This window comes from Parus major, chromosome 5, assembly GCF_001522545.3.
Source record: "Parus major isolate Abel chromosome 5, Parus_major1.1, whole genome shotgun sequence".
NCBI classification, from domain to species: Eukaryota; Metazoa; Chordata; class Aves; order Passeriformes; family Paridae; genus Parus; species Parus major.
Window position 1 is genome coordinate 17,544,365 of NC_031774.1, and position 24,468 is coordinate 17,568,832.

The 24,468-nt window shown below is 47.1% G+C and overlaps 1 protein-coding gene across 4 annotated transcripts in view; it reads right to left on the minus strand.

Moving 5' to 3' along the window:
• Positions 1–528: 528 nt before the first annotated feature.
• The window catches only part of LOC107205557 (USP6 N-terminal-like protein), a 75,978-nt gene continuing 52,038 nt past the window's right edge, over positions 529–24,468 (minus strand). For 3 of the 4 annotated variants that reach the window (XM_015630036.2, XM_015630037.2, XM_015630038.2), the window contains 11 exons: positions 24,218–24,257; positions 23,386–23,466; positions 15,492–15,599; positions 12,371–12,480; positions 11,767–11,815; positions 10,577–10,697; positions 9,589–9,683; positions 8,043–8,108; positions 6,557–6,656; positions 5,205–5,357; positions 529–5,014 (listed from right to left, as the gene is read on the minus strand). In XM_015630036.2, the coding sequence (XP_015485522.1) occupies positions 3,726–5,014; positions 5,205–5,357; positions 6,557–6,656; positions 8,043–8,108; positions 9,589–9,683; positions 10,577–10,697; positions 11,767–11,815; positions 12,371–12,480; positions 15,492–15,599; positions 23,386–23,466; positions 24,218–24,257 (2,212 nt within the window). In that variant the 3' untranslated portion in view covers positions 529–3,725. The remainder of the gene's footprint in view (positions 5,015–5,204; positions 5,358–6,556; positions 6,657–8,042; positions 8,109–9,588; positions 9,684–10,576; positions 10,698–11,766; positions 11,816–12,370; positions 12,481–15,491; positions 15,600–23,385; positions 23,467–24,217; positions 24,258–24,468) is intronic. The other variant, XM_033515032.1, reaches the window with a different exon arrangement.

Consider the following 24,468-nt stretch of genomic DNA (forward strand, 5'->3'; position numbering starts at 1 on the left):
TGTGTCCACCCGCTCCCTGTCCCGTCCAACCCTCCCTACACTGCCTACAGGCAGGAAAACAAACTCCAAACACAAAATCTTGGCCAAAAAACAAGCTTCAGCAGTGCTGCTGTTCAGCAGCCATGTGTCAGAAGGGACGCTGTCCTTTGCTCAGCTAGGAGAGGATGGAGGTAAGTAGAAGGGAACATTTTTCTTTCCACTGCTGCTGGGGATGCCTGGATTTAATTACTGTAGAAAATTAGGGAGGAAAGCAAAGATGGAGCAGGATGTACCTGTTGTAGCTGAAGCATACCCAGTAGACCAAGCTAAAAAGTCATCAGGAGAAGGCAACCAGTCTTGGTGCAGCTTCTGTTCCTGTAAGAAACCTCACAGAGTCTGAATTTCTGCTAAACTTCTTTAACCATTATTATTACAACCACGTAAAACACAGCATCAAACTCTCTGGACAGTTTGGATCAGTGTAAATAGGACTGGCTTTTTTTCCCCAAAAAACCCCTTCCTTTAAAAAAAACAAACTGAACAAACAAAAAAGCAGACATAAAAATGTTTTTTTCTTAAAAGTAATAATTACAATACATTAGAAAGAGTCATGGAAGAAGCGTTCCATGCTGTAAACAAGAATAGCAAATAAAAAGGAAAGCAGATGGTAGCCAGGCTCTCAAAGTGCATGGCCAAGAAACCTCTGGCCCCTGCTGGAGCTGGGTCCTGTGGCTCCTGCTGCCTGCCAGTGCTGCAGCCACTCAAAGTGCTCTATCACAAACAAACAACACAAAGAAAAACTAAACCTAAAAGACCCAAATCCACAGCATTGGTCTTTACCTTTACATGGAAGGCAGCAAGGCCAGCGTTGTCTCAGGGCTGCAAGAGCAAGGATGGGGGGAGCTGCTTTCCCACCTTTGCTCATAGTAAGAGCAGTTTTTGCTGAGGGGTTGAGACTGTTGCAGGGGGCTGGGCAGGGCTGCAGGTGGCTTGCATTAGGTAAATTGTCCTGCTGAGCTGCCACCCTCATTCTTCTCTTTCCCTTCCTATTCCCAAAATTCAGCAAAAGAGCTGAGGCTGAGCCAGGTCTCGCTGCCATAGACCCACCACGGCTGCAGCTTTGTCTGCAGCAAGAGGCAGAGGAGGAGACAGGAGTGGGCATTTCCTTAGGGATCATGTATTGATGTGTTCAAGTGAGAGCATCACACCAAGGACAGCAATGCACATGGCTGGTGGTTCCACAGGCCTGAAGATGACTGAGGACCTTGCTGCTCATTCCCATTAGGGCTTGGAGGGAAGGACAACCCCCACCCTTTGTCCTGTCAAAATTCAGGTTGAACATGAACCAAATGCCATGCAATGAATACAGTGCACTTGACAGCTCTCCAAAATTAAAACAAACCACCTTTCTAAATGTTAATACTGCAAAACATCCCAGACACACCGTGTGAGGAGTCCAGGTGCACAAGCAACGTGATGTGCAAAGGCTTTGTGCCTAAAATGAGGAAAAATGGGTTAAAACAAGGGGAAAGAGGTCTCAGCTCTTGCATGCGTGATGCTCAAGATGCATTAGAAGGAATCTTATGTGGGCTTCAAGGAGAGGACAGAGTGCCCAAGCTACAGAAGCCAAGCCAAGATGTGACCAACAGCTCTCAGATGCTTCTTGTTGCTTCCCAGTGAGCTCCTGTGGCCAGTGGGCTGCTAGCAAAAGGCAATGGATATCTGTCCTGAAATACTGCTCAGGCATTTTAGCACACAAACACGTTTAACTATGCACAGTTACTGAAAACATACTCTAAATGAAAAACAATTCAAGCACCATTGTCCTAGAAAGGACCTGTGGTGTCTCAAAACACAAATACTGAACATTCAAAGAGCACTTTTCCTCAAACAGCAATGCTTGACTCCTCACAACACCCTGCGAGGTAGCTAATAGGGGTATCCCTGCTCTGCAGAGGGAGAGGATGGGCAAGGTTGGAGGCTCAGTGGAAGATGGGGCCTGGGACAGAGCTGGGGTTCCAATGAAAGCTGAGGGTGCTGTGGTCTGGCTGGCTACATCCAAACAAAGATCCAGTGCTCCCTTTGACACTCCCTGCTGCAAACATAAACCATCACACGTACACAAGGCAAAATAAACCCTGATAAATCATAGAACCATAGAATATGCTGAGTTGGAAGGGATCCACCAGGATCATAAAGTCCAGCTCCTGGAACCCACAAAGTAATTTAATGGAAGTTTTCTGCTGGGCTTTCAGGTAGGCTTTAGATCAGGTTATGTAATTGAAGCAGCCTGTGAGATAAAAAAATAGTATTCCAAGTCTCCTTAGAACTTAAAGGAGCTTTTGCCCAGGATCTCTGTTGAAGGAATGGAAATCGCACTTGCAGTCCCACCTAAGGTAGCACTTGCAGATAGCCCTTCTGGGCAGCAAAGTCAAATCCAGCATATCTGGACTACTTCCTGCTTTTTCAATGATCTGCCTTTCCTGATGAAGTCGCTTCATCTCTAGGGATTAAGTACATGCTGGAACCAGAATTTTGGACCAGCTCTTTCTATGAGGTGTCTCCCCAGACCGCTGCACACCTCCAGCCAATGGCCTGGGCTGTGCAGCAGCAGCACCCTGGGATGGGGAGGAGATGGACCTCTAGGACTTGGTGCGTGAAGGTCAAGGGGGCATGTGGGCACCCATCATGCCCAAGTTTCCTTACTCAAGGAAGCCCCTGTGTGGGCTCAATCAGAAGGGCTAAGATCAGGTTCAGGGCAATGTGCTCCCCCTTCCTCAATTCCTAGGCCCCTTCCACTCTGACACTTAACTTACTCAAAGCAAAAGTGGACTTATCTGGGGCACTATGATTAGATGCCCTCACACCTCCAGCAGCTTGGTAGTGCAGGCAGTTTTCCCAAGCCAGCAGCCCCTTTTCCTGTTTGGGGAACAGAAAGGCAGCGAGCCCGCTCGCCGCACTGGCCCTGTGAAGGAAAGGCCAGCAGAAAGGGCACTCAGCCCGAGACCAGGATCCACCTTCATCACTTGTCCTTGTCACCTTGAGAACTTGGGAAAGAATCACTGCTGGCAGCCCCCAGGGTGACACCAAGGAGAGGTCCCAGGGACTCAGCAGCTGTTAAATCTGTCCTCCTGAACACCATCCACCACAGCAGCAGGAGCCAGATACAGCTGGGCACTGTTTTGTGGAATTGCATAGAGGGGGCAGCGGGCTGCCTGTGTCCTGCCAGGATGCCATAGCACTGCCTGGAAATTCTGCTGCCTACAACTGCAGGTCTGGGAAATGAAATAAAGATCTATTGCTACAAAGGCCTTTGAAAGCAATGCTGTGGCTGCACCAATAGGGCATTTGAAAGAAAGCATTTCGGACTCCAACACCTTGTGCCTGCTTGCTTGGTCATGGGTTTCCACAGCAGACAGGAGCAGGAGAAAACAAGCAACAAACTCACCAGCCCTGCCTCTTCCCCCAAGTGATGAAGCTTGGGGAGCTTTGAGGAACAAAAAATGAAAGCATTTTCCAATTTGTCCATAGGAAACATGCAAATCCAATCTGCTGGTGACTCCTAGCGCTGGTGGCCACCGCTTTGTCTCCTCACTGGGTGCTCGTACCAAAGCACAGCTTGATGTGCAATGGTGCTGTGCTGTCACCCCAACAGCCCTGCTGACAGAAGGGGATCCTGTAGATGGGGCAAGGGTGCTTTTCCAGAAGCCACTTCTTCTCCCTTAACTTGCACTTCCCCATCCCGTCTAGAATGTCACTGATTTGGGCAGCTTTGCCAGGGATGAAGAGCCTGAAAGGAAACTGTTCTCTGAGTGGGATTTGGCAACCTGTGGCAGTAATTTTGGTTTGGGGCTCAATGGGGGTCTTGGGGCTTTCAGTGCATTTAATGGTTTCTGGAGGCTTTTCTGGACCTCTGCCTCCTCTGGGTCTGGCGTAAGAGGTGGCAGCATGGAGGTGGTAGGCAGGGGATGTCCAGTCTCTGTCAGAGGCAATGCCACCTGCTTTCTGTTCAAGAAGTCCTGCTCTGTCGCATGGGCCAGGTGGAGGGGAGTGGTGGTTTTGATAACGACGTAGGGGCTGTTCCCTTCCACCACAGGGGACGGTGCCCGCTGGGCGGGGCAGCCCTCAGCCGGCCCTGCTGCCTCCGGCTCTCTGCCGGACAAGATGGGCACACTGCCCCCTGCCCGCCTCTGCGCAGGCAGCAAAGCCTCGGGCCAGCGCGTGGTGCCGGTGGTACTGCCCAGCCCGTTGTGCTGCAGGCTGAGGAGCTCTCCTGTGGATGCAGCTTTGGATGCTGAGCGCTTCAGGCCCGTTTTGTCCGGCAGCACCGCCCTGCAGTCCCTGTCATCCGCAGCCTCCTCCCCGTGCTCGCTCTCAGGGGAGCCATCGCTCTGCGATGTGCAGGACAGCCGCCGGCAGCCGGCTGGCAGAGGATGGGGGGCTGCTTGGAGCACTGCGTCTCTGCCCAGGGAAGATGCCTGTTCTCCTGCTGGCAGGACAGTGGGATTTGGCTCCCACACTGCCCGGTCCATTGCGGAAAGCTCAGCGGTGCTGGAGTCAGGAGGAGCCGGCCTGTTTTGGAGAGAGGAATCTAAGGAGCTGTACTCATCTGGGGCATGGAGGGAGACTCCATGGCCCACCACAACACAGCCAGGAGGAAGAAGAGGCTGCTCTGGAGGCAGGACCGTGGGTAGGAGGTGTTGCTGGGCCTGCATCTCGCTTGCCTTCAGAAGAGATGATGGCTGCCTATCCACGACGCGCTCCACCTGACCCTCTTCATCCAGTGGCCGCCCACCCGAAACAGGCACGTTCGTTGCTTCAGCTGCTTCACTACCCTGGAAGGTTGGAATCCTCGCTTCCACCACTGTCACTTCTCCTGGTGTGCCAGGAACTCTGTGGGGATGGGGCTCCCTGTCTGGAGTGTGCTCACCCACCCGGCCGTTCTGGCCATTGGCTGCTGCGTTTTCCTTTATGGCTACTGGGTTGAGGGAGAGCTCCAGGCCCAGGGGTTTCCTTGGAAACTCCTCAGGCTTTCCTGCATTGGAAGCAGAGAAAACAAAGTAAAACCCAAACTGTGCATTAGTTTGTTTTTGCATGCCCTGAATGTGAGGAAGACAGATGCTTCCACACAACAGGTGCCAGCTCCTCTAGGCTGCCCGGGCTCCCAGCTGCACCAGCAGGATGCTCTGGTCCCTGCTGGGGTGCCCACCTTCCCCTCTACCCACCTGGTGGGGGCAGGTCAAATTTCATCTTGCGCAGTTCAGTCATTGACACCTGCAGCTGCTCAATGACAGCATCATCCTCGTACTGCAGGGAAGCAGCAATTTTCTCCTGCAGAAATTCACGTAAATCTTCCAGTGTCATCTTCAGCAAACGCTCTGGGGGATGGGAGAAAGGAATAATGGCAGTGGCACAGACAAATTTCAGGGTAGCACAAGCAGGGGTTACACCATACTGGGATGTATCTGGGATTCTGTTGCTGTTCCCAACAAGTGAGACAGCCTGAACGCTTTTGCCTCTCTCCCACCTTCCCACTATTGCTCAGGGTCATCAATACATGTATATATATCCATGCCACCTGAGCAGTAGCTTCTCAATGGCAGGACAATGGCAGGGCTGGGAGCTGTGCTGAGGAGGATGCAGGTTTTGGGCCACTTCTGGAAGTTCTCACCAATGCCTCTAGGAGGAGGAAAAGCTCCATGTGACAGGCCCTGAGCGTCGGGCTGAACAGCCATTGCCGACAGCTGCTGCCACCACCAGCCAGGGATGCCAACTTGCACCAGCCAGCAGGCAGGGATGCAGGAAGAGGTGCTGGACCTTAAAAGATTGCAGACAGGGGTGGATACAGACAGGAATGGGTTGTTGGAAGAGATGCCAACCCACACTACACCTTCCTCAGGGAAGCAAGATTTCACAGCCAAACTGAAACATCTGCCTGCCAGTTTCTCACTGTTTGCAGACAAATAGGATACTTCAAGATTATTTTTGGATAGTCTGTTCTTCATTTAACTGAAGGAAAAACAGGGTGGCTGTTTTCAGAGGCAGCCCCCTAAATTCTGCTGGTCCGAATGTTCTTATCATGCACTCCTGCCCCAGATGAAAGCCAAAAGAGTAACACAGCAAGGCTATCAACTTATAGGAGTAAAGGGGTTCAAAGTTACAAAGAACTCAAGGTAGAAACATCACTGCCTTAATATTATGCAAGAAAACCAGGTTTTGATAATTTTAGAATTATATTAATGGATTTACTTGTCTCTCTACAGACTTTTAAGTTGAGCCACCACAAAGTTCTGCTGACAGATGGGCTGCTGTCTGTATTACCCCTAAAAGCAATTTGTGAGGCATAGTACTTAGGAAGTCACAGCTGGGAGCACTTCAGGTGTGGTTTCTGTGTGCTGAGCACAGCAAGTTAACCCTTGTGGCATGTCATTTCCTCTCCTGGACTGTGCCTTTTGCAGCCAGTGCAGGGCACCAAGAGGCTGGAAGGGGCCAGCAAGGCTTTTCAGGTCAGCATCACAAGGGTGGCCCAGCACAGTGCCACCACAGCCCTAGGGGATGCAGTCAGGTGGGATCTTACTTTTGTGCAGTTTGAGGATGGTGTAAGCCATGGCCGTCAGCACCCGCTCCCCTTCCAGGATGTAGATATCCCACAGCCGCAAGGTCAGAGTGAATGGAGTCTGTTTTAAACACACAAACAAATCACAAATGGGATGATGAAACAGAGGCTGCTGCCATCACTGCATCACCTTGCACCAAAACACACAACAGGGCTACGCTTTGCAAGTCAGGAATTCATTTAAGACACAAAAACATCTTTTACCATCTACGATTTTGCCTTAAAGCTAATGAACTTGGGTGGCCGGGGAAATACTTAAAACCCATCCATGAACACAGAAAAAAGACAAACTTCCCTCCCAGGCATACTAGCATGTGGATTCCTCTACCCTAGAGGGAATACCATTATCTTTCAGCCTTGTGAGCACAAAAAACAACTCCTGTATTCATCCAGATTTCCCAGAAGGGCTGTTTATGGGATAGGTCTGAAAGCCCAATGATGCATCAGTAAGCATTCAAAAAATCATTCATCTGGTGTCCAAAGAAGAGGTATTTCTTACATACAGGCTTATTTCTGCCTGCTGAAAACACCTCTGCAAGAGGTTTTCATTTGCATCCAGATGCAATCTGACAAACAGGACTGATACCCAAAGTGATGGAGCAGCCCATACCTCCCAGCAAAGATCTAAGGCACCTCACCAACACAGAAATTAATACTAATCCTGCTGAGATGTTTAGGTTCAAATTTAGGATACTGCAGTGACTCTCCACAGTTTGGCACAACTGGACCATTGCAGCTCTTAAGCCATGCTACAGCAGTTAAAGGGATTTTGCATTTTAAACAGCTTTTAGTGGCAAAAGCAGTGAGCTCCCTCTTGAGGGGAAGGGGCTGTCCACTGTTTTATAGAAGACAAGACAGCAGAAAATTGAAACTGGAGCACACAGATGTCTTAAATATTAGCAAGTCTGGACATTGCATTCAAGTCCAGTAAGCACAATGCTGACCCTAAAAACAAAGTAGTCTTGGCTCTGGACTAGCAAATTAGCTCTGGACAAATCAGGGTAATTTTCTTACGCTTTCACATGTTTCTAGTCCCAATCTGCTCCTTTGCCTGCAGCTGCTGCACTGCTATTTGTTGAGGTTTATGCCCCCAGCTCTTCTTCTTTCTATGTTGTTTCCAGAGCCAAAGTGAGGCTAATTGCCTTTGCAGCAGTGCCAATGGGCAAGAGAAAGATCTTTCCCAACTCTGAAGTTTATACTGCTCATGCTGAGCTATCTCCCCACAACTGCTTGTGATGAAGCAGCAGGATTTGGCTTGTCATCATTGACATGCAGTTATTTTTAGCTTCTCCCTTATTAATTTTTTTGCCTTAAGAGAGTGTGCATAATATCCCACCTTATAAAATATTAACATCTTCTTCAAAGCATGATATTTACAAAAAATCACAGGCAGATTAACCATGCATGCAAACAGCAGAGCAGCAAAAAACCCCCAGAGCATCCTCACCCGGTCAATGAAACACTGCAGGAACCACTTGGTTGTGTAAATCCCCGTAGTCATCTGCTCCTTGTCCTGGGGGAAGACAGCAAATAGAGACAGGCATTTCACCAGGCTAGTAACTGGCTTTGTGGGAGGTTGGTTGGTTTACTTATTCTGAGGTCTGGATGCAGGATGTGGCTGTGGTTCATCTTCCATCTCCCAGCAAAGCCCCTGCTCTAAGCACCAGTGTTGAAGCCCTGCTCTGGTCCTTTGCCCAAGGCATCCATTGAACCTGATCCTCAATGTAGCCAGACTTCAGCCATAGCATTGGAGAGGAATTTCTGGGAGAAGCTTTTATGGCCTAATACCTACACCAGGGATTTATAAAAAACTCCCAGGAACCCAAACCACTCACTCCTTGCAGACTACCATTTTTGTATCCAGAGCAATTCCCATGCAAGCCTCTCAGTGCACAGTCAAGCTAACTTTGGAAGTACCACCTCATTTACATGGCACGGCTGCTGCAGGAGCAGGACAGCCTGACAGGCTAAAACTTCCCCATCACCACCTTGGTCTAACACTTCTCCATCTGGTGCCCAGTGCTGGGATGTGTGCAGAGCTGACATGACCTCTGCTGCAAAGCCAGCAAAGCAATGGGGATGGGAAAAGTAAGAAGCCCATGAGATCAACAGCCAGCTCCAGCCTGTGCTTTTAGCTGGTGCTGTGTACCTGCAAGCTTGGAGAAGGAGGAATGAGCAGCTTTCTGAGTTATTCCCATCCCCTCCCCTGCCTATGAGTATAAGTGAAAACCTAACATGGCTCTGTTTCACTTTTACAGCCATTTGCAGCATAAAGCAAGAGCTGTTGCACATGATGGTAATACAAACACCTTTTGCTGGAGATGGGGGACACAAAACCTCTTGGGAGTATAAGAAAACTTTAGGAGTCTGCCACTGAACACCAACTGTCTACACCAAATGCAAAGAGGGATGAGGGAAAAAAAAAGTGAGATAGCAGGTGCTGCAAAACAGTGGCTGGACATTAGACTGGTGTCAGTGTGCCCTGCAGATGCTCCTGCAGCCACCAAGTGGGCCTGTACCATTTGTTAGACAGAAGAGCAACTGGACATGCCCAAGCAACAAAACACCCAGCAAATCTTATGTGTCTCCTGACATAAAACAACAGCAAAGCACTTGGAGCTAATAATTACTGAAATAAGACTCCAGAGAGACCAGCATCAGCCTTTGGGCCTTGCAGCTGGTTTAAGAACACAACCCAGCCTCACTGCTGCTCCTCCTGTTTCAGGCTCTGTAAGCCTTCCTGCCTGGCTCTCCCAGGGAAGCCTTTAAATTTTAGCAGTCCCTCCACTAATGATGACCAGCAAGCAAATGATTGCCATTCACCTCAGCAAGATTTGGGCAGCCCATTTAACAAATGCCTGCCTCTGCAGCTGAAGCAGTCCTATATGGTTAGAAATACGTTCAGCTGTGTATCTGTGTGGCAGAACACTGTATTAACTGCTTAACCATTAAAATGTGGCATTATTATAGGAAGACTGATAGTAAAGAGATACCATGTGCTTCTTCAGTTTGGGGAACAGTTTGTTTAAAATTTGCTCATGATGGGCTTGAAACCTCTGCAGCTTCGGGAATCCAGGAATGAAAAAACCTTAACAAGAGAAGACAAGAGAAATAAAAAAAAATCAGGAAAGCTCTGCAGCAGTGACATGGATAGCCTAATTTTCTATAAACTCATCTCTTGCATCACCTGTTGAAGTTGGCTGAACCACAGGGTGCCCAGCTACCTCCTTTTCACCTTCCTTTCCAGAGGTCACTCCTCATCCCATCTGAGCAACAGGACCCTCAGAAGCAGCCCAGCTGGTCCCTCTCACCCAGCCCCATGGAGCAGGCCCACACAGCTCCCACTGCCTGCCTGCCTTCAACTTGGCTTGGCCAAGAGCTCTCCAAACACACCTCAGAGTGCTTACCAAGGCTCAGAGAAATGCTGAAGATGTTTGAACACCACAAGTTTGTGCCCTGTAATCTAGTGGAACACACATTTAAGACTGTCCAAAGTTATCAAGCCATAAGGTTTAGCTCTCTGCCCATGAAATAACCCTCTATGCATAGATTACTGCTAACCACAAGTAAGATGAAAGGATCTTTAATGTGTTCAAAGTAAAACAATACATCACACATTTAGTGGGATTACATCCACATTTATTGTGGATATTCTTGGATGTACTTCTGTGAGACTTCTTATAAGCTCATAACCTTGAGCTAATTGATTGCCAAGGGCAAGGTACCCTGGAGGGAGGACAGCACTTCTGTGAAAGTGTTGATTACTGAGTGCTAAAGCTCAGGTGGATAAAACTCATTTTTTTAATAAGATCTTGTCTGCCTCCAAGAGTGAAGTTCAGCTCCCTAGTCAGGCTGCACAAGTAGTTAAGCCTGACCCACTTTAATTAAACAAATATGTGAGAAGAAGCAAGGCTCTACTGACCAACCTGAACAATCTTCCCTTCCTTTGCCAAACACCTCCCACCCCCAGCCCAGCCTTACCATGCATGGCGTGGCGCTGGTTGGTAAGCAGCTGTGCCAATGCCCAGAACGCATCCTCTTCGTTCAAGTACATCAGGAGGATGGCTGCAATCTGGCTCATCCCTTGGCAGTAGCTCACTTCCTGCAATAGTCAAGAGGGGCAAACATGCTGCCATGTTGGCAGAGCCTACCACAGTGCTAAAGCTGCCTGTATGTCCCTCTCTTCTTCCAAGATCCGTCCCATTTCAAAGTGTTTACCGTTTACGTCCAAATTCACAGCTCCCATATATCTACAGAATCTACCATGCCAATGACTCATGGAGTAGTTTGGGTTGGAAAAGGACCTTTGAAGATCATTTCATCCAATCCTCCTGCCATGGGAAGGGACAGTTTCCACCAGACCAGGTTGCTCAAAGCCCCATCCAAACAGACTTGGAACACTTCCAGGATAAGGCATCCACAACTTCTCTGAGCAATTATTTCCATGCCTCACCACACTCACTGTAAAAAATGTCTTCCTTATGTCCAATCTATCTTTGGAATGACAAACAGCATGTGGCTCCAATGCTGTTTCGGATTCCTTCAGCCATATGAGCACAGAAGTAATTAATAAACAGTAAATAAATCTGGTAAGCATTTATCTGGCATGAGGGAGGCTCCTTAACTAACCCCCTGAGCATCTTCTGGGATAACTGTTCCCTTCTGGAGGTGGAGACAGTAGGTTCAGCTGCTAATTTCTGCTTATTCTGCCTATGTCCTTCAGTTAAAAATGACTGGTTTGCTGTAGTAAATAATTGTTTTCAACAAGGATGCCATTTGGTGTGAGGCAAGAAGTCAGAAGCATGACAGACTGCCAGAAGCCTAGTGTTGCTGAAAAGCAGAAGGGAAATCCCTTGTTCTTTGCTGACACTTGCCCAAACTAAATCTGCCAGATGTCATTTACCAGGTGACAAAATGAACAAGGGGATGAAACAACTGTGGAAAGATTCTTGTGCTGCCCCAGAGCCTTGCAGCTCTCTATACAACCCACTATTAGGATTTAAAATTGGAATTACCACTGGCTAAATAAGTTTATTACATATATATATACATGAAAATATATGTCTACACAAACACACACTATATAAAGCTTTTCTTTAAATCTTCATATACATATATATATATATATATAAAGCACAATGCTCTTCATGTTAACTGAACTTACTACTTACAGTGTTATAAACCGAGTATGCTGACAGGACATGGAAGAGCGCCTGTTGCCTGGGGAGAAAGCAGGATATTAAAACACCTGAGCATGAGGTCTCCAGCTTCATGAGCACATCAGTGCATAAACACAGAGAGCAAAGATTATGAAAACACCCAGCCAGCTGGTACTTTTGCAAGGAGCAGGACTGACAGAACCGGAAAGCTCATTCCTTGGAAACTGTGTAGGGCAGTCAGGTGTGACTTATCCCAGTGACAAACCTGGGGATTTTGTCAAACCCTTCCAACCCCATCCCTCCCAGATCCTGATGGGCCCACCCCATCATCCCAGCCAACCCAAACCAAGTCTTCTGCAACTGTGACCCTTGGGGGATAAGGCACTGCAACAGGCTGTTGCTTGGCTTAAGAACTGGGGCTGAGCCTGCTCCAGTGTGGATCTCTCTGAAGAGAGAATCAGCAGCCCAGCACCTGTGGGTCACACTGTGTGGTGATGGTTTGAGAAGAAGGCAAAGAAGACCAGCCAAGGGACTGCTGGCTACCCCATCCAGCTCATCCCTCACATATGCACTGGAACTACTGCCCATATAAGCCACAGAAGCCTTCCATACTCACTTCACACCGTAGCGATCCCGAAACATTATGTGGTTTCGGAAGGTGCGGTTAACATCCAAATCTATCTGCTTGATTTCCGATGAAAAACTCTTCGCTTGTTCTTTCATTTGCTGGAAGGGACAGGGGCAGACAAGAGGCAGGAATCAGAGACCATCTCAGCCTATACCTCTCTCCACACAGTGAGAAGGCAGGATTCCTGGAGCAGGAGGGGCAGCTTGAGAGCTGCACAGAGCTATGCAGAGCAGGGGACTTTGATGTCCTACAGTGAGCAATGAACTGCAGCCTGGAGGTGAGACCCTGACCCCTTGTCTGTGCCACTGGCCCAGGGAGAAGAGTATGACACAACACACTAAGATAGCAGCAGCTGCTAACCCAGCCTTCACCCATCTTCCAATGCAGATACTGAGTTTTCAGAATCTAAAACCTTTACAATTCAATTCCACTCTGATCTATTTTGATTTCTTGGCCTGGCTGGCTGTCATAAAGTATTGAAAGCTCTGTTGATCCTTAAGGAACTAATACACAGATGTACACAGCACTCTCAGCTTTTCAGAGGCTCAGTCATAATAAAGTCCAAACTGTCATGACAGATTCTGTGATCTCCAACTACTACTTTCCCTGCAGAAGAGAATCGTCTTTGATTTAAGGAGTTTCCACCAGAAAAGCAGTCCTGGAATATTCCCTTGGACTGGTACAAATTTTAAGAAACAGAGTCCAAAACAGAAGCTAAACTCAAAGCCAAGAATCCCCATGTTCCCCTCAGGCTGGCTAATCATTTAAGGCAGCATCATAGAGAAAAAGGACTGAAGTCCCCTGCAAAAAAAATGGAAATTCAAATGGAAGTTTAAGACCACCTCAACCAATTGTGCCCTCACAGCCCCAAGATGAAGATACTCCATGGACAAATCTCACTGCAGTCCCATTTGCAGTGCAGTCCCACAGTTCAGCTCTGTACTGCAGACCGGGACCAGTATGCTATAGCTAAGCATCTCATATCACAGCCTTTAGATACCACCAGTCATCATGCCCTCCTCCTTTAATGTCTCCAGGGTAAATTGCATGAAAAAAATACATTTTGTGACTGTCTTCAGGCACACTGAGATTCACCAGCAGGTTGGAGGCACCAGAGATGAGCAGCAAGCCCAACTTGCCTTGAGTCCAGGGTCAGAACCCCTCCTGGCTCACAGAGGAGACAGAAAATAGAACATATGCACAGATACTTATCATCTGCTCCAGCAGCTGCCATCCTATGAATGCTTGTCAGCCTGACACCAGGCACCTCCAGGCTGCTGCTGACCTCCCAAGGTGGCCATATCAGCTCTGGGGAACATCAGGAGGTCATCAGCACCCACATGTGTCCAGCACAGCCAACACCTAGGACGATCACAGCATCTTGGGAATATTAACTCCAACCTTGAAAGCAGCTGTATGGAGGAGCATACAGTACAGGGGCTATTCTGAATTATTGCCTGCACAGGACAAGTGAGGATAAAAGTGATGATGGAATTAAGATCTGATGAACAGCATCATTTCCCTGCTGTAAATACTGAGGTCTCTGTATCCTGTGGCTCCTTGCCCTCTATAAAGCAGGCAGACTACCTGAGAGAATATTCATGACTATTCATGTGCACTGGGTCACTTCAGTTCAAATTTTCCTGCTAAAGGCCCTCTTGTTTTCCCTGCCAGAAGAACACAGACATCTCCCCAAAGACTGTAAATACCCTACTTTGGGTATTTTTTCATCATTGCACATGAATAGCAGGTAGGCCACACAGCACTTTGTCACCTCCATGCACCTAGGAGGCTTTACTAATTCTGGAGATATTAAAAAGGAAACACGGGATGGGTTATTCTCCCTTTTTCCCTAGTGTAAATAACCTGGGAGCTCCACAGATGCTCTGTTGAACTCATGAGCGCTGTGAGTCCTGCAAGCTGATGGCAGAGCAGAGGCTGGAAAGCTTGAAGTCCCATCTCAAAGACCTTGTACAAAGCAGTGGGGAAAAGCCGGGATGCCTCTGCTCTGCCCCATGGCCATTGTTTCTCCTGCTGCCTTCTCAAGCTCCCCTCGAGCCCTCTGGCTGCAGCTAACAATCCCCAGGGAAGCAGAGCATCACACCTACATCACAAACAAGTGTGGTATGTCCCATGGTAGCCTTCAGGGTTTTGTGCCATAGGTTATGCCCCAGGGGGAAACAGGGTGGCCTTGGAACCAGTCCCTCCAGGACACAAGTCTGAGGCTGAGGCTTAGTCTCTTCTTGAAAGCAAAACTACTCATCCAGGATCTGCACTGAGCCTCTCCTGGAGGAAGTTAGGGGAGAGCTAATTACTGGCAGCAGGCAGCACCAAAGAAGAGGTAGATTAAGATGATCTTGTAGAGGGTTTGCATCCAGCAAAGCCTATTAGCCCTGAAGCTCCTGTTTATCACAGACTCCTTTGGAGCACAGATAAACTCCTTGTGACTTTCATTTGTTTGGAATGCTTCCCTGCCTGCGAAGCACAGCTTTGAGGGAGGGAGCACAATTTTAATCCACATGCTGGGAGAGCTTCCCTATCTGTGCTTACTGCGGTGAGCCCGCCTTCCCCCAGCCCCTGCGTGTGCCTCAATCCCTGCAGCACCTCACCAGTAACATCCACGCTTGACTGACTATAATGAGTGTTAGCATCATCCCACTTAATAGGCAGGGATTTTTAGAAACACCTGTTGGAAGCAGCACTCAGCCTCCTGCCTCTGAAAAATAATTGTTTCCACAACACCCTGATCCTTGCCCTGGTTCAAGATGCAAGATAAACCATAACACAGGCTTGGAAAATAAGTTAATTATCCACCAAAAGCTTCCACATGCTGCCTATGGAAAGCTTCCCCTCACTCTTCCCTGCATCTTTCTCTAAAGATGCAGTAACATTGATAGCAGCTTTGCTCCCAACTTCCAGCAGAATAAATGGATGCAGCGTATTACAGAAAGCAGCCAGCTAACATGCTAAAAGACCCCAGCTTAATATAAACCCAAGGACAAATAGCTGATACCCTTTGCGTTTTCAGTCCTTACCGAACCAGCTTCATCAACCAATCTAACCTCCCTATCACCTTGCTCCTGCTGTCTTTGCTAGGTAGAGCCCATACCTCATACTTTCCTTCATTCTCTTTCTTCATCTTCTCGACATCCAGCAGAAGTGACCAGACCTGGCCTCGCACCTGAAGCGGGATCCCTTTATACACACGCCGGCACATCTGCAGGGAGGAAAACACATGCAAGGTTAGCTGGGTCCTGCTGGTGGCAAACACATTTTCTCCATGGTTTGCTGCTGCAGATAATCAGCCATCTAAGCAGACACCCCATGCAATCACTTCCTCTCTTTGTGGCACAGAGAGGGCATTTCCAATCAGATGGATGAGCTGAGTACCTGCATCCATCAAAGACAGCTACTCAGTCAAAATCATAGAACCCCAGAATCATAGAACAGTTTGGTTGAAAGGGACCTTACAGATCATCTAGTGCTAACATCCTTACCATGTGCAGGGACACCTTTCACTACATCAGACTACTCATAATCCCATCCAACCTGGCCTTGAACATTTCCAGGGATGGGGCATCCACAGTTTCTCTGGACAACCTGTGCCAGGGCCTCAGCACCCTCACAGTAAAGAATTTCTTCCTTACATGTAATCTAAACCTTCCCTCTTTTCGTTTAAAACTGTAGTCTCTGGTCCTATCACTATCTGCCTGTATAAAAAGTCATTCTCCCTTGTTTTTATAAGCCCTCTTTAAGTACTGGAAGACCACTGAGGTCTCCTCAAAGCTTTCTCTTCTTCAGGCTGAACAACTCAACCTGTCTTCATAGGAGACAGGTCTTCGTTCACTTCATCTCCCACATGCTTCTTCCCTTTTTCTTGTCACAAAGCCCCCATTAAATTTCAATAGAAAACGGGGTGGGGGAAAGCTTTTTTTTCCATTGCTGACTGCTTCCATTAAAAGAAAAAGCTTCATAAGAAAGAAAAATATTGTTTTCTGAATACCTTCCTTCCTTTCATTCATCCCACCTGTGAAATGCCTTGCAGCTGTACTACAAAGCCCACTGCAGCACTCAGATTCCTGAGTACCCTTGGGTACACTGAAGGACCTGTGACACATGCCCTAACTCCAGCCATGGAGGGCATTTATGTTGCCTCATGGTGCTCCCTCAGAATCAGGCAATTTCTTGGGAGGGGACAGAGATTCCAGATTTCCAGTCATGGAAATGAGCTTGGAGCTGAGAAGGGCAGTGCCTGATCAGGCAATCAGCTGGAGCTACTGTTACTGCCTGGTACAACTGCATCCAACCACCTTCAAAATCCCTCTTCTTTTTCCATAGGGTGTTCTGCTTCATGCAATTCAGGCTGATATAAGAGAAGGACTGCAATCCCCAGGGAAGCACATGATCCTAGTAGAAGGTTTTCTGCATGTGGGCCTGCCACATTGCCATTGCCACATCCAGCTGAACACCTGCTTCTCTTACCTTTCCTTTCAGACCCACCTTGCACCACCAGCTCTTTTATTTCCAACCTGACTTTTTAAGATCAGCCTCTCACAAGGACATAAAGACCTTAACCATGGCACTGTGCTGGCTCACTGCCTCCATGAGCACAAACTGACACTCCTCATTTCCTTACTGTCATCATGGCAGCATTATGTCTACTGAGGGCAAAACCCAGAAATGGTGCCCCTTGTCCCAAAGAGTTACAAGACCAGGAAGTAAGACAGGAGGTGGGTTTCAAGCAGACAGGCTAGAGGACAGCAAAGAACGCCATTATCCTTGTCAAAAAAACGTACATAAAAAAATTCTGTAGTAAATGCCAAGATCACTCTGTAGGACCAGGAGAGCCAGATGTTTATGAGAATGCTTTTCCACTCCATTACAATAAATATTTCAGTATTTCTGCTGACAGAGAAAGTGTCTGTAATAAATCTTGATCCTGGAAGTTTAATGGATATATAACATTTAAAATGCCATCCTCAGAACTTCCCAAGTGTTTGCTGTGTCCCAAGCCTTGCTTAGCACCAGCTGTGAAGGTCCAGTGCTTAGCCAGGACCAAATCCTGCAGAAATCCTAAACCAAATCCTGCCTTCCCTCTGTATGCACCAAATAAAAGCTGTCCCTAAAAGCAACCTCACCAGCAAGACATGCCCATGGAAAGCCACTATCCTGTTCAAAAACATCCTGCATTTCGAGTGGGACATCACTAATTCGCCATCTGCACACCCAAAGGCTTACGTAAGGAGGTGCTTTTAAGGACAGCAAACCTTCACAGCATGTGGGACAGATTCATCCCCACAGATGAAAGACCCATTTCCCAAGATTCATTAAATCAGGATGAAAGAAGTGCAATGCATCAAGAGACACAAAGCAGCAGGATTAGATGAACCACATCCCCAAAGCAGTAGCTACCCAGAAAAGCCTGGCTACTGCAAGCACTCATGCTTTTATGAAGCAAAAGCTGAGGTGGAATCAAGAAACTAGAATATGTGCCAGTTCTGACAAAAACACTAATTCAGAAAAGATTTCTTATTTCTAATGGATTACGAGAGACTGACTGGCAGCTGCCAAGGCATACGATGACATTCAGGTCTGTGGGAAGGAAATAATTTTGTTTTGAATTTCCAGAGCTGGTATTGTTATACTTTAATGAATGCAACCCTTAGTGGCATATAGTAAATGTCTCTAATGATTTTCTTTGCACAAGTGCTAAAGGAACAGGGGAGGTACAAAACAAACTGAAATGAAATGCCTTCCTGTTATTTATCCAACGGCTTTCCTCCTCCCACCACCTCCAGACATGAAAGTGATAAAACCTCAGAGCTGTGAGTCACCCAGAAAAAAATGAGCAACTTTTCCTCATTGTGAAACTTGAAGGAAAACAGGGAAGTTACCATACAAGCAGTATTTATGATGGGATGAAAAGACAGAGGTAAGGCAGCATGTGATGATAATTCTTGTACCACATGACATACAAAAAGAACCCTCACAGTCACTCTCTTTGGTCTCTTATGGACCATTCAACCCTTACAGATGGCAAGAGAGCACCTAGATCATGTCCCATGCTACCAGACTTGCACAGGCAAGAAGAACAGACACCATTCTGCTTCACAAAGGGATATGCTGGTGGTCAAAGCAATAATTCAAGACACTAGAAAGGCTGTTTCAGCCAAGGACTGAAACCACACAGTCTAAAACTTGCTCCAGGTTTTGCCATGGGATCATCTTCCCTCTCTAGGCTTTAACATATAAAGCTCATGGCACAGAGGCCATCATCACCCCATTGCTATCTCTCCCCTGCCCACAAATTTTCTTTGCATTAGATTGGATTGGGGAGACTATGGAAGCACAGACTTGAGCTCCATCCTCCTGCATCAGCAATCTTCTCTGAGAAGTACCCAACCAATTGTTCCAGGTCTTGAATAAGAGGGATGGAGTCACTGCCTTTAAAGACAGAACATCTTTTTGCAGTAGTAAAGACAGTGAAGTTAAAAAGGATTTGGGATTGGTGGATTGGTTTTTGAAGCAGAATATACACATTGCAGTTCACCTTCACTCTTTGGAGTCTGTCACTGTTAACTTTTCAGCCATGTGTATGGATCACCAGGAAAAGACTGCAGGAGCAACACCCAAATTTTGGGTATGCATGGTGATATCTCTTTCAAGCTTTTCCGTATGTCCATCATATGTCTCCAACACACTAAAGTGGGGGCAGCCCTCCTTCCTCAATTCGTCTAGGGCTCAAAGAGTGATCTTTCTGAAGACAAAGGACTTTTTCACATCCTCTACCAGTGGAGCACCAGGGGAACTGAGCTGTGTAAATCCTCACCTGGAGTGGAGGATTTCCTTTTAGTACCACGAAGTCTGCTGACAGATGATGTGGCTGTGCAGGACCTTTGGCAGAGTGGACATCAGCACGTATGGCTTTCTTTCTAAACAGTTATGATTGCTCCCAACTCAGCTGTTGTACCTGCAGCTGGAGCCTATGCAGCTATTCCTGATGGGGTGCCAGCAAAGCAATGGCAAATTTAAATCCTAAAGCTGGTGAGCCATGGGCAGGCATTTACAGTTATTCCCCAGGCTACCTTTGGAGGAAAGGAAAATGCTACCTGCCTTTCCAAAATGGGGGGGGAAGCAGGTGAAGCCACCCTGCAGCTCCCAGACACAGCCCCTTTTCCTTCTCATGGCATTTGAGGCAGGACATCCGACTTGAGCCAGCTCTGGCATGACAAATGTCTGCTGGCTCTCCCTGGCATTAGCAGACTGTTTGCTCTCAGGGGTCTGTGTCAGTCCATACAGATCCCCAATTCATCCTAAACCGCTTTGCTGGCATGCACTGGATTAAGCGCCCTGCACTCCCGTGACCTTAGCAGAGACAAGGCTTCCCCCCTGCACAAAGGCAGGCTTTGCCTGAAAACCAGACATCTACGAGCAAAGACATCCCTCTCTAAAGGTCCCATCCCACATAGCCAGCAATAAGATGCAGCTTGTAAATGATGCAGAGGTCATATCCTCCTCCTATGACTGATGCTTCTGGCTGAAATCCATTTCAGGGCTACAATGAATAAATTATCCTGTTGTTGCAGTGCACACAGCACAGCCTTTTTTATCTGCAAAACTATGCTGCCTGAACTGTGTGGATTCTTACATGGCTCCAGCCATTTCCTAACCTTCCCAAGCAGAGTCAGGCTGGTGTTTAAACTTGGGTTCAAATCAGCAGTGAAGAAGAGACAGACCATCTGAGCCTCCCTGTGCTGAACCCTGGATAACACAGTTTAGCACTTCTTTGAAGGTTTGACATACCTTAACTCTGCAAAACAATATCATCCTTTATTTTTGTACCCTTTCCCTTGTGGAAGTTCAGCCAGAAAAAAGTGCCATTGCATCATTCTAACCCCACCCATATGAAGGATTGTGCTGGGTGTCACTTTTTGCTGATCTTGCTACTGAAATTAAATCAGATTGTTACAAAATGTGTCCAGATGAGAGATGGAGACAGATCTAAGGCAATGATGAGCACAGGGAGCCCCAGGGCATTACTTAAGATAATCCTATTTGTTGCTCATCCTAAAACAGGTTATGCCAGAAATTATTTCAGTTCCTAGCCAGGCCATTCTAACCAAGGAACTGTAAAAGGTCTCCCTCTTTTTTTTCAGCCTTATTTCATATAATCTGTGACAATCACAAGACCCAGACTGCAACCAGCAGCATGCAAGGATGCACACAGGCTGCAGGTGGGGAACAAAAAGCTGAACCTACTGCTCTCTGGCGATAGCTCATGCCAAGGGTCTGAAAAAGCTGCTTTCCTGCCCACTGACAGGTGGCTGCTTTGGGATGAGTGCCCTGGATAGGTACACAACCCTGCTCCTCCTGCTGACATTTCACAACACAGAAGATGAGACAACCTAAGCCTCAATCAGATACTAAGATGCTGCAAAACACAAAGACTTGCTTGCTGAGTCCCTTTTCATCAAGCACTAGTTATGATCACGTCTACCAGCTCCAGTACATGAACAGACACTGAAAAGGTTGGCCCTGAAGTCCAGGAAGTCCCAGTCTGGAAAATAAGATGGGTTTCTACATCATTCAAGCAGAGTCAAAGTCAGGGCAACTTCCCTGTGAAACTGCTTGCGGTTCCTGCAACAAGATTATTTTTCCCCCTCTAATAGCATATCCCCACAGCATATCAAAATTAACATCAAAGGGAAGGTTCTTGTTTTCAGTAAGAGGGTTTTTTCAAAGATGACACCTTAGTTACTGTTAACACAGAGAGGCTGTCTTGTGACAGCTGAGTTTCTATAATGTCAGCCAAGTGGTGAAAACAAACCTGAAGGAAACATGCAATGCAGATGTGGCAGCCTGAATGCTCAGAGAAGGAACAAAACCAACCCACTCTGCTTTAAGAAATCAGATCAAGGGCTTGTCACATTTACTTTAGCTAGAACAAAACACATAGCCCTGTGACATGACTGTGATCCCAGCATAAGGTCCTTCAAATTCCACAGCTGAACTGCATCCAGCTCTAGCAGCAGGAATATCTGAGTAGCTTCCATGCTCCTGACACAAGAACATGGGGTTTCACATCTAGGTGTAGGATACAACCTAATTTTACTTTTTTTTTTTTTTTTTTTTTTTTTTTAAATTAAAAGAAGGCACACTTATTTTGTGCCTTTCAGCATCTTTGCATGTGTGGCTGCTACGGACCTTACAAGCCTGCACTTGCCTTGGTGCAAGGCAATGGATGTTAGGCTGAATAGGAGTGAAACCAAAGCTCCTTTCTAGTCCCCAGGGTCACTAGACTGCTCCTTCCCTGCCTGGGGCCAAGCACTGCTCTGTTTGCTGGGAGAGGGGATAGCCATTGCTGGTCTCCCAGCATGGAACAATGCCATCTCTGTGTTCAAGAGACATTGACCATTTACAGGCTGTTATTTATAACATCTTTTATTCTACTACAAGAGCTTTCTGATTTTCTGACCCAAAGACCCTCAAAACCCACTTGCCAGTCTGACCCTTCGCCATCCAGCAGATCTGAGTGACATCAGCTACCACATGCTTAACACTCCCACTAATTATTAAGGGAAATATAAAACAGGGATCAGAGATTGCCACCACTCCACAGTAGTCATGCTGGATCCTGTCTGCCCCCATCATCTGACCCAGGAAAGCCAAGGTGTGCTAAAACCACTCATCATTACCCACCCCAATCACCCTCCAGGACCTGAAGGAATTCCCTGTACCCCACTGGAATTTGGTGGTTTAACCACAAGGCCACTAACCAATTACTGCTAACTTCTAATTAGAAAGAACTAAGTCACAGGAGAACCTCCAATTTTGCCTATGGAGCACACTGATTAACAACGTAATTAGAACCACCCTGAAGTGAATAGAAGGATTATAAAACTCCAAGCCCACCTCCACCCCATCCCTGCTGTCATTAAGATGATTTTGTTTCTGTTTTGGTTTTTTAAAAAAGATTGAGACTACAGCTGGTCATTGGCTGGTTGAACTGGATATGACTTCTGATATCTGGGTAAGGAGGATGCTCTGCCTGATGTTGTTCCTACAGCTATGCAAACATTCTTCAGATATTCTTCTCTATACAGCCCTTTTAACCAAGCTCAATTTTCTCCCAAAGACTTCCAGCAGGAGCTAGAAGCAGTCCAGCCAAACACCCCACTCCTGCTGCTAAACATGAAGGCTGCAGAGGCCATGGCAACAAGGCAATGACAGGTTTCAGCCCTCTCCTGTGCAGGGTGCTGCAAGCAGAGCAGGTCAGCCACACTCCTCTCCTTACCAGTAAGGGTCTTGTCATTAGGTTCAAAGGGGTTTTTGATCCATAAGGTTTGCAAGAGGAACATATAACAGATACTATTTATTAAAAACAATTCAGTTTCGAAGTGGTGTTTGGTGCAGAGTTCATTTTAACACCAAAGCCAAGACATAATGTTAGTGTTTCCATTCCTGATTTTCACAGACAGGTGTATACAAGTAATACATAGGTGGCTTCTCAGGGGCAGAGCTAGGAGCAAAATACAACATCTAAGTATCATTCTAGACAAATAATTCTCCCCCCAGGGAGATTTACAAGGAACATCAGCTGGGCTGTATCAGTCACATCTCCTACATCACATCATTTCTAGGAGGTGGAGATACAGAAGCGACCTGTGGTGTGCACTGCCCCCTGCTCTCACAGAGCAGGGAGCCAGCTGGGCACACGAATGTCCCTGCTGTGCTCCTACTTGCACAGGGAACCAGAAGTGCAAGCATGGTAGAAGCATTTAGGAAACCTTTTTTTAAAGCTATGTAAGTCAGAACAGGACTTTTACCTCAACTGATAACCCAGAAATTTCTAGGAAAGCTTTAAAATATTAAAGACTAATGAGTAGAATCAGGCAATGTTCCAGAGATCTCTGGTTTTTCTATTGACTTTTGAAAGCCTGTCTTATCAGAAGGATCCATCACACCTACCCTTCCATACATATATTTTTTCTTTTCCTCCTTACCTTGTCACTGTTTCTGTATTTGCCCCATTTCTTCAGCATCTTAAGCCACTTGTCCACACGTTCTATTTCCTGCTGTTTTTGCTGGTGCAAGAGAGAAGAAAAGACAAGAGAAATTTAAGAAAAAAAGCCCCAGGAGATGCCTCCTGAAAACACAGAACTTCATTCTCTTAGGTTTAAACTTCTATGCAAAGACCTCACATCAGGATTGGAAACAATCCACAGGTGTGTACAGAAACTGGTTAATTAAACTGCTTTTAATTACCAAATTTCAGCATTTGGTAATTAAAAGCAGCACTGACGAAAATGACAAGACACACAGGCTTAACACACAGAAAGCATTCCCAAGACTATTCCTTGGCAATAAAAATCCTTGCAGGTCGAGCTAGACTCAAATCCTATCACTGTATCAGATTAGCAGAAACGTGATTCATTAGCAGGGTCCTAACAGAGGACATGCTCTCAATCTCAGGGGAGATGAGGATGGAGATGATGGTTACCTACAACTTCCACCATATTCCCTTGCACATGCAGTCCCCTTGATGAGCCACAGCTGCTGAGCACTGTGCCAAAGCAGAGGGAAAAGCTCAATATTGCTTTAAGAGGTGCTTTTTCAGTGTCTTGTGGAGAGGAAAGTTGTCTGACACATCAAAATAAAAACTCCAACAGCTGGGCATTGTGCAGAGTCCCCACCTCTGGGTGAGCAGCAGTGACCAGTCAGTGCTGGCTGACTGCTTTACTCTTACTTGCTCACTGGTTTCCCCAAAAAGCATTCCCTCCCCAGCTGGTGTGAAAAGGATGCCACATCCATGATGACAGAGCTGGCAGCTCTCACCTTCTCCTCCAAGGCGGTGCGGGTTGGCAGCTCCTGCTCGCTGGAAAAGCAAGGGGTCACTGGTTACTCCACAGGCAAGAGAGGGTGTGGAGGAGCACAGGGTGCTGCAGCTCATGGACAACCTCAGACACCTGAGGGGGTATGTCCTGCGGATTTTGTGCCCTTCCTACAGCTGTCCCCAGTATGAAAGAGGCAGGGGAAGCACCATCCAAAATTCCACCACCCAACAGGAGCTCTGGACATAACTGGAA